The 10927-nt window shown below is 36.1% G+C and overlaps 1 protein-coding gene across 1 annotated transcript; it reads right to left on the minus strand.

Moving 5' to 3' along the window:
* Positions 1-102: 102 nt before the first annotated feature.
* Positions 103-5914, minus strand: LOC127638249 (muscarinic acetylcholine receptor M2-like). Its single transcript, XM_052119692.1, has 3 exons — positions 5827-5914; positions 2316-3187; positions 103-1129 (listed from the first exon to the last, which is right to left on the minus strand). The coding sequence occupies exons 2-3, from the start codon at positions 3136-3138 to the stop codon at positions 552-554; spliced, it is 1401 nt and encodes a 466-aa protein (XP_051975652.1). The 5' UTR covers positions 3139-3187; positions 5827-5914; the 3' UTR covers positions 103-551.
* Positions 5915-10927: the final 5013 nt, after the last annotated feature.

The following is a 10927-nucleotide window of genomic DNA, read 5'->3' on the forward strand; positions in this document are numbered from 1 at the left end:
ACTGGTCGACATTGATTTTGAAAAATGTAATTCATTTATTGAAACACAAAACAATTAAACCATGACAACATGAATAAAATTAGTAGAATTTCACACAAGCCTTAAATATAATGAATTACTTACATGGCCTAAGCTCAGTTAAAGAGATAGTTTAGTATATTAATATAATAATTACAAAAATAATGGCATCATTTACTCAACTTCATATTGTTCCAAGCCTATGTGGCCTTCCCTCGTCTGTGGAACACACACGCACAAAATGTATAGTGTTAATCTCAGTCATCATTCACTTTCTTTTAAAAAAAATGTCAATACAATGAGAGTGAATGGTGACTGAGTCATACTGCTTTACTGTCATTAGGACAGTCATTCTCGTTTGGAATAAAAGCATTTGCAAAAAATAATAAAGTCCTGGCAACAAGTTTGGAAGGAACAAAGAAAATTATTAATACTTCATAGCATAAAAAACTTTTAATCACAAACAAAGTTTCGTAACATAAATATCCCATTTTGCTCTATACTCGCCTTGTTTTAGTTTTTCAAACCTAGGTTCAATGTTTTCTTCTTTGAATATTTCTGTACTTGCATGTCAGAAGCTGTTTAAAGGTGTTCTTAAAGGTGACATTACACAGGGCATAGCAAGCTGGGTTAACTGTACTGTTTATGTAACAGAGCCAGTAGCCAAAGATCCACATTGTGTTTGGAATACAGGTTGAGCAAAAAGTGTTTATGAGTACCATGACATTGTAGGGAGTCCATGTGACTGCAAATGCCACCAGAATGGCCATAATGGTCCTTGTTACTTTCTTCTCTCGAGAGGATAAATTCTTCCTCTTCTTCTGATAATGTGAAATGAGAATTTTCTGTGACACTATACTTAGCCTTTCCTTGCCATTGTTCATGTTCTGACAGCCATTGCTTGGCTTATAGGTGTTTTCCAGGTCCTTTTGGGATGCCGATCTGAAGCAAGTAAATTTGACCCAACTTTCTTTGGCTAGAGGGGCTGACTGGGTCTGTCTGCTTTTGTTGTCATTATTAGTGCTTGGAGATATGGCATCCTCATCCCTCTGATTAGAGGAGCCAAGCACACTGCCAGATAAAGAGTCATTCTCACTTTCTCTCTCTTCTCCTGCAAATTGGTAAAAGGAATTTTCAGTGTGAATTTTAAAGGCAATCATGACAATGTTGTATATTTGTTTAAGCAAACTTAGAGGAAGGAATCCCTGTATGTTGTCATTTTGAATGTATATTTTCACCCTTATTAACAGATGTAAAATTACTTATATTTTATTATAAAAATAGCTAGATTTAAAGGAATAGTTCACCTAAAAATTTTAATTCTATCATCATTTAATCACCCTCATGTTCTTACAAACCCATGTGACTTTCTTTTAATGCGTGAAATAAAAAATGTGATGTTTTGAAGAATGTTCATGCTGTTCTTTTCCATAAAATGAAAGCTTATAGTGGCAATATAGAAGATAGTAGAAATACCTCTAAAGTTGTAAATTGTGATCAGTGACTAGGCACGTGACAACTAATGACATTTGGCTTCATAGATGTTAAACAGGTTTAAATATGCACAGTTGTAATGAGATTTGACAGCTATAGGACAAGATTTTCAGCAAATAATGACTTAAATTTCAGTTTGTCTCTCACACAAAGCTATTGTATGACTTCAGAAGACTTGGAAAATAGCGTACCAGTTGTATAGTCCTTTGTGGAGCATGATATGTATGTTATGGTCACTATATGTGCGTTGAATGGAAAAGAACATTGATAAATGGAATGAATATTCCCATGCCGTGGATCACCGGTTTGAATCCAACACGGAGCATGTCGAGTAGGACCGGTGCACTGGTGAAGTGACCCGAATGGGAGTGAGGTTAAGGGGGGGTGAGTGTAACGGTAGCCAGCCAGCTGGTTTGTGATAGCTGTGCGGTGTGTAAACCTCACTCTCCTGGCCTTAAGAGAAACACTAGCGACCTAGGCTAGATACCATGGCTTTTGTAGCCTCATGCTAGCGCATCTGACTCCGATCCCGGTTCGAACTGTATACTTTGGAAAACGATGATGCTATGAAACTGAAAATGGCCAGAAGTAACATCCACCCTAATACATTTCCATTTGTAAACTCATTAATTTCGTTACATTTACACCTCTCATACACTCTAGAATGTCTACTGAAAAAAATCTACTGAAAATAGAGTGTTACAAAAACACTCTCCATTACTCTATACTGTGGAAAATGATGACGTTATGAAAATGAAAATACACACTTATAATTTTAGAAGTTATACACGTTTTCTTCTTGCCTGTAGTGGCGTCAGAGGCACTCTGCCTCCGTGGAACCATTTCTTCTGCTTCTTGGATTGACTTCCTCTCCCCACTGCCCTCAGTTGTGGGCACAACTTGACGTTCATTATTACTGACAGAAGGACCTCTTTGGCTGTCTCTGCTTCTGACGCGATTGCGGCTGGCTTTGGAGATGTGCCAGTACAGTATAGTCATAGTGACGACTGGTAGGTAGAATGCAGCAATGGCAGTGCCAAATGTGACCACTGCATTGGAAAAGAACTGGATGTAGCACTCGCCCTCAGGCACTGTTCGGGTCCCGGTGATGAACTGCCAGAACAGAATGGCTGGAGCCCAGAGAATAAAAGACAGAATCCAAGCAGCGGCAATCATCATGCCTGCCATTTTGTGGGTCCTTTTGACTGGGTAGCTGAGAGGTTTGGTGACACAGAAGTATCGGTCAAAGCTGATGATGAGGAGGTTCATTACAGAGGCATTGCTCACCACATAGTCCAGAGCCAACCACAGGTCACAGACCAAAGTTCCTAAAGGCCAGTGGCCAATCACAATGTATACTGTGTAGAGATTCATGGAGAAAACTCCAATGAACAGGTCTGCACATGCTAGACTGAACAGGAAGTAGTTGTTGACTGTCTGGAGGTTCCTGTTGACCTTGATGGAGAGCATGACTAGAATATTGCCAATAATTGTGATCAGGCTTAGAGTGCTCAGTCCAAGAACTATGAGAACAAACTTAACAGGTGTGAATGGACTGTCTAGAAAAAGGTTGCTCTTGTTAGCATGGCTGGAGCTTGGAGCAAGTGTTAGATTGGAAGTCTCCATCTTTCTTCGTCTCTTTTATGTACTTAACACAGGATATGCATGTCAAAGCCTAAGGGTAGAAAATAGACACTGGTTATTGTCTATATAAGAGTGCAAAGATTTACAGTATTTCTCACATGTTGATTTGAAAAATACAGTTGCAAAGTTTGTTAAAATAGCTCAGTGAATATTACTTGGTCTAAAATACACAAAAACAGATGGGACAGAACATACAGAACTAGATATGTTTTTTCTCCTTGTGGTGGTGTAGTGTCTTCAATCCAGGTGGCAGAAGACAAATCTTTTTACGTGGCTTGTCGAGCGCATTACCACAGAGACATAGCGCGTGTGGAGGCTTCACGCTATTCTCCGTGGCATCCACACACAGCTCACCACGTGCCACATCTTAAGCGAGAACCACTAATAGCCACCACGAGGAGGTTAACCCAATGTGACCCTAACAACCGGGCCAATTTGGTTGCTTGGGAGACCTGGCTGGAGTCACTAAACACGCCCTGGAATCCAACTCACAACTCCAGGGGTGGTACTCAGAGTCAATACCTGCTGAGCTACCCAGTCCCCCACAGAACTAGATGTTAACATTTTCTGAAGACAATGTGAGTAGTGCTTGCCCATGGAAAAATTAATCCTCCCAATGCTAGGGTGTTGTGGATGGTTATCAAGATGTAGAGATTGTTGGTATTCAGGTAGGGTAGAGTCACATAGGGTAACCTCTTAGTAGTCATGATTAGGGGTTCTCGCTCTCAATGGGGCATGTGTGAGTAGCATGAGCCTCCACATGCTGTGAGTTTCCACGGTGTCATGCACAGCGAGCCACGTGATAAGATGCGCGGATTGACAGTCTCAGAAGTGGAGACAACTGAGACTTGTCTTCCGCCACCGGTATCAAGATGAGTAACCACACCACCGTGAGGATCTAATCCAAATTGGGAGAAAAGGGGGTTACATTGTTTTTATAAAAAATGCCGTCATTTTTCAAAGTATGCAGTTATGAAGAGCATTTTCGGAAGTCTCGGTTTTTGTTGGAGGAAAACCAGAAGCGTACCAGTGTGGATGAAAGGCATAGACACTAGCAAAATCAACATGGTTTAAAATGAAAACATATTAGTGTTGCCAACTATATTTTTGATCATATGGATAAACCAAGTCAGACCAGACTGAAGGTCTGTGAAGAGTTTGATGAATGTAACTTGAAAGGAGGAGTTACAATTGGAAATTTTTGTCATGTATTAGGGATTCTGGAAAACCCCTATCCCAATTTTGTTAAATAACAGTATAAAATAAGCAAGCACCACTAATGAGACCACTGTTTTTTCAGTATTACGTTAGTGTGTGTAAGGGGGGAGTCTGTTTGCCAAACATTCTTCTCCAACAGAGAGTTCATTGCACTTTATATGATTATTTCATTGGGTTATATGGTACCAGACTTCCATTAAGGCACAAGATAACAGTATAACATTGATGTGAGTGATAACACTGAAGGAAAAAACACACCTAAATGTGATTTTAGTAGTATGTATGAATGGACTATGATACATAATATTTTCTCTAATAAGGAAGGCCCCTCAGGGCCAAAATGTTTAGAACATATAGCAGGACAAAATGTACATGCTTCAGTTTTGATCAGTACTACTTTGTGTCTGAATTTGTATATACCTTACAACTATTTGTTGGAAAATCCTGGGCAGAGCAACATCATTTATAATACAAATTTATAACAGATGGCTTATACTCAAATAGGTCTGCTACTTGTACTGTATGGGTTGACTTAGAATGAATGAAGCTGAGTTTTAACTACTGTGCTCACAAGTTAATGGGATTTGGTCGGTTAGTCTGTTTGTTAAGAGCAGATATTATTAGGTCTGGTCACCATCACTCTCATGGTAAACATTACAGCTCGTGTGTGAGAGTGAGTTAGAGAGAGAGCAAGTCTTGTAGTGTGTGTTGTATATTGCCTTGGAAAATGACAACACTCGCAATGTTATTATAACCTAATCTAATGTGAATTATCTGAACACGGTGTATCATACTACTAGAGCTTGGCTTTTGACTATCATTTTTAAGCAAGAGTGATAATGCAACTAATGTGTTGTCACATTTGCTCTCTTCTCATCTATCAGACTGGTTCTAGTGATATCAAGTTTTAGACCAAGAGAAAAAGAGCAAAAAACTTGAGAAACATAAATTTAGTTTATCCCAAATTCTGAGCTCTTCTCACCTGACCTTTCTGGCTAGTGCCACAAGTTCTTGTTAGAAAGCCAGGGGCACAGGACAGCCATGTGGGAAATATCTCAGTGCTGTGACAAGGAACAGCAATCTTACAACCGGTGATAAAATTTCTACCTCATTTGTATGAGTATTGTGTGTTTATATGTGTTTTGCTTTGGAGGAATTTCTTTGCATACACTGGTTTTTATCATGCATATTGTAATACTAACAAAAGTGTGCCAACAATGGTAAAAGCTGTATTATAAATACTTGTTTTTTAGTTACACAATAAATCCTATAGTGATTTCTTTATTAAATGAAAAATGTAAAGACTGAGATTTGCCTTTTCTTCATTAAAAGCCATGTCAAAGACACTGTTCAGCTGTCATGTATTAGTTTTGAATGATAAGTGTGAACTACAAACATATCTCATTCTCAACCTGTGGAAATCATAAAAGTAAATTCCAGACTGCCCATCACCTGATTTCTGCTGTCAGTTGCCCGTCGTCCATCCAATCATACCTCCTTTGAATGGATATGACAGGGTAGATCATTTTCAGTAGCGTCCGTCTTCTGCGAGCAGCAGGGTGAGATGTGCGCGTGTTCCTCTCAGTGTGTAAACATGAGGTCCAAGAGGGTGGGTGCGAAGCAGACTTAGGGGTTGTTCACACCGAACACGTTAGTTGAACGCCGAACGCGCTGTTTCCATTGTAAACATACGTTAGATTGACGTCTTTAACCGTTGCGCCGCGTCTCGGTGTTTTTCAGCATCTTGCGCAAAAACATCGCGTCTCTTAGACGCCGTGTCAAATTATTAATTATTTAAACGGTAAAAACGCCATTCGTGGCGCTGCGTCTAGCTTTTTTAGCGCAAGGACAAGTTCGGTGTGAACGACCCCTTAGAAAAACAAAGGAACTTCAAGGAATTGGGTCAAAATCTAACCGTGAATGTGTGAAACATTTACATATTAATGTTTTAAGGACCGAGGACAGTGCAAATCGAAAACGCAGCTAATAAGAGAATGTTTTTCACGATACGCGACAACATCTGGGCATCACGGGAGTTTTAACATGTTTATCCGTTTGACACTTTCAATGCCGCTACAATAGTGTAGTTTATGGCCTTCGTTTGCCATTTTATGTTAACTATAAAAGTTACATGATTACATTTACTATAAAGGAGGATTATGAGGGGGTCATGTTAACTTTCGTATTATCTGCACAACTCGACACCACATTTCAAGAGCGTGCGACAACCAATTGACCAATCAGTGCGCTCCTATTATAGTCATAGATAGATAGATAGATAGATAGATAGATAGATAGATAGATAGATAGATAGATAGATAGATAGATAGATAACTTAATGTGAACATTGGTTTCACACAAAGAAAATTTGTTTCACTGAAATGAAATAAAAAAATGTGGGCTACTAAAATATTTTGTGTTGGGAAAACCTAATTGAATTGAGTTAAACTAACTTAAATGTGATCTGTTTAAATAACTCTTGAAAATTGCAGCTTGTGGTTAGTTAGCAACAGTCACATTAGCATAATATATATGTTTTTTCTTTTTGTACTGTATAACAAGTATGGTGTTGTTGAGAAATTACAGATCCTCAGTCAGTCAATATAAAGTACTTCCTCTGAAAAAAAATGTAATAAAATGTGGTGAGGGAAATATAGCAGAAATGATTAAGTATTTTCTACATTGAATAAATTTATGTTATACATGTATAATGTTTAAACTTATGTGAAATATTAGTAAATATAAGTACATTTTACATTAAAACATGTAAAAATGGATGCTGTAGCTTATAAGTAAATATTAATTATGATTTTGTGCAATAATTTTTTACAACTGTGTCATCATGTTTTAATCCTGAAGTATAAAACCTTGTCATATTTAATATTATTAGTTTATCATTAGTTTTATTCTATTAAGCTTTCTTTAGAAAAACGGTGTACAAAAACTTGCAAAATATGGTAAATCTTACCAAAACAAAATTCTGTATGCTTCATGAAAATGTCAATATTTATGTAGCTACCTTACCTCGAAATATCTGTTAGTGCCACTATTTTCCACAATGGTAACTTCCAAAAAAATAAATGTGACAAAAACTCCTCTAAATCCCAACATAACAAAACTTTAAATAGAAAAAATTCTCCTACTTAATTGTGTAAAACTACATTGAAATAACACTATTGTTTTAAAATATGCAGTACATTGATTGCAGCAATACATTGATGCAACAAATATTATTCACATAGTACAACACAATTGGATTAAGTGAAGATAGTGTAGATGGATTGCATATAATGAAATTAGGTTTATATGTGTTATATTAGCTCATTTTCAATAAGTTAATTGAGCAAGCAGTAAAAATCACATTGAGTGAACATCATCCATACTAGACCAGAAGTCTAAATGCATTTAAATATTTTACAGCCATTTTTGATGACTGTGTTGAATATCACTTGGACTTTATGCAATATAATTATGTTCTCATCTCAAACATAAATGTAATAAGTTGATTTCAAGTACTGGTTTAGTATTTTCAATAGAGCATGCTTTCGCTTTTTCAGTGCAGACAGACAGACAGACAGACAGACAGACAGACAGACAGACAGACAGATAGATGGATGGATGGATGGATGGATGGATAGATGGATGGAAAGACAGACAGACCACCCTTGAGTTTCATCTAGCATATCAGTAATAGTGTGAGGCTACAACTACAGTTGTAAATTGAGTTCCCACTTCCCAGTGGACAAATGTGCAGCCTGTTATCACATCACAGCACTACTGCTTCAGTGACTATATGGATATCAAACCCTGTGTAACATCAGAGACATTTAACAGTAAAGGACTGGAGGATAGTAAACAACTGGCAAATTAAATATTTTCACCAGAACTCTCTGAGAGAATGCCAGTTATCTTCCAAAGAAGATATTTATTTAATTATTTTATATATTGGATTATATTATGATCCAAAGTCATATTCCTTCAGCATTAAATGATGATTTTAACATTTCTTCCCCAAATACTGAGGGAGCATTGTAAGCACTAACCTGGAAATTTCTTAAGAACACACTACATAAGACCAATAGGAGTGCCAGCACTCAGTGGAAACTTTGTCAGAATGTACTGTCAAACACCTCATTACAAGTACCAAGAGACAAAGCACAGTCTTAGTTCCTGTTCATAAATTCTTTAGTGAGGCCTTGAAGTGGCATCAGGCAACAGTTGGTCATGAAGGCATTGACTTTGCCAAGCTACTGTCTTTGTAATGTCTTCTACCGACATTGTTGCTCAAATACTTGGTCTAAGAGTTTAGAGGTCAATACAAACATTGTTCTGATTGATTTGATTACCTGCAGGAATTATGATATGAAGGTCAATCACTAGTAAGGATGTTCAAAATGATGTTTGAGAGCAAATAAACATATGAATTGAATTAATTATTAATTATATTAATTATATTAGATAAATATCGAGATAAAAATACACGTGGAAAGTTCTTAGTAGTAATTCTTTATATTCTAAGATGGTTTCATACATTTTTGAAAAACTTTTATACCAACATCTTTTTATACCTACAGACGTTTTTAAATACAAATAATATTTTTAAACAAGAGTGCTTTACTATGTATTCTTTTTTAAAGATAACATTATTATTATTTTCTTCGTTATGATCCCAGGACAGTTATAATACATTGACAACACGGTCATCATGAAAAATGTGTATTTAATTAATTGTGTGTATGAACTGCATGCTTAAAAAAATACACAAATAAAAGAGTTTCGCAGGGCCTTAATGATTATTAGTTGTTTATTTATTCATTTGTTTCTCTTCTTTTTTTTTTTGTTGTCAGAATAGATGTCCATGCTGTTGCAGTGTACAGCCATATGGTGGTGCTGCTGAGCAGTGGTAAATTGCATACTTGTTGGTTGCCATCAAAATATATCTACTTTTTTTTGTCTGTAAAATTCAAAGGCAGCTTTTTGAGACACGATGACAGAGTTAAATGTGGGAAAACATCAACAAAAAAAAAATGAACGTGTATCTTGCATTTAATGTATAAAATTGTCACTACCTTAAAGAAAATGAGTAGCAATGATAATCCTAACATGTCTGTAATATTATAACAGGCATAAACATATGCACATTTATGCCCCTATATCATGTTTCAGTAGTGTCTGATGTATTCAGTTGTTCATGTAGCACAGGGAACAATCAGTCCCAAGGCTTAACAAGTCTCACCATGCTGGAAGAGAGAACAATTCCCTATTGTCTCATCTCACCACTTTAACTCAACATAAATACACCTGCTAGATGATTGTACAATGAATTCCCAGTGCCAAATATGTGTATGATTATGTCCATTTATTTACGTTATTCCACACTATTGCTGTGTCAATATTTAGATGAAGAAAATTTACATCATTGAGCACATTTGCAAAATTGACCATGTTAAACCTTTGTATGAAAGGTCAGATTTCCTTGCTTCCACTAAAGTACACAAGATCCTCTTTTCAAATCATGCTGGGAAACATGGACCATCGGGTTTTGCACAAACTTATTTTAAAATGAATTTAAAATAATTTTTCCGTTTTTAATTAAACTTTTAATATAATATAATATAATATAATATAACATAATGAAAATTAGTCAACTGCAAAACAGAAGCATTTTCACTGTTTTCCATCGAGCATAAGAAGTGTATTTTAAGAATATTCACAATAATGAAGTTATGAGTGTTCAATGAGATCAGATGCCATAATGATTGCCCTGCATTTTGATTAAATGGGCTGAGTGGCCCCTGCCGTCCACTGTGGTTCTTTAGGAAAATACACCAGTCGAGGGCATGGGGGAGAACTTTACTCTCTGGTTTGCATACTCATGACATTTGAAATTTAAATAATATGTAAAATAATGAGGCAGGCCATGATTATATTTCTAAAGCCTATGGATGACATCCACTTTTGATTTTCTGTATGGTTTTTTGCCACCTGAGTTAAATCTGAATTTATTTGACTGTAACCAAACCGAATAGATGTGGCCTTATTCATCTCACTTAATCGGACCATTGGCTCCATTAATTACTCTTTACCGACCTGAACAGGCACTACTTTGAAAAACTATGTATTCTGTTGACTAAGTTGACTAAAATGATATGTTTGACATTATATTGACTATATATATATATATATATATATATATATATATATATATATATATATATATATATATATATATATATATATATATATAATATTAAACATTGGCCCCCAACATTTACTTAGTTTACACATTTTATATCTTGACTTGTACTACACATTAATAACTAATATTACCATTATATTCATGCTATTTAGCCAGTGGGGAACTGGCCCTACAGTGAGTTTCCCCCAAGGCTATTTTTCTCCTTATTTTGTCTTATCTTATCTTATGAGTTTTGTGTTCCTTGCCACAGTAAGCCTTCGGCTTGCTCACTGGGGGTCTAAATATAAATATAATTATTTATGTTTTTTATTTTTTTTATTAAACCGCACTATTATGACTCGAATACATTATTAT

This window comes from Xyrauchen texanus, chromosome 46, assembly GCF_025860055.1.
Source record: "Xyrauchen texanus isolate HMW12.3.18 chromosome 46, RBS_HiC_50CHRs, whole genome shotgun sequence".
Taxonomy (NCBI): domain Eukaryota; kingdom Metazoa; phylum Chordata; class Actinopteri; order Cypriniformes; family Catostomidae; genus Xyrauchen; species Xyrauchen texanus.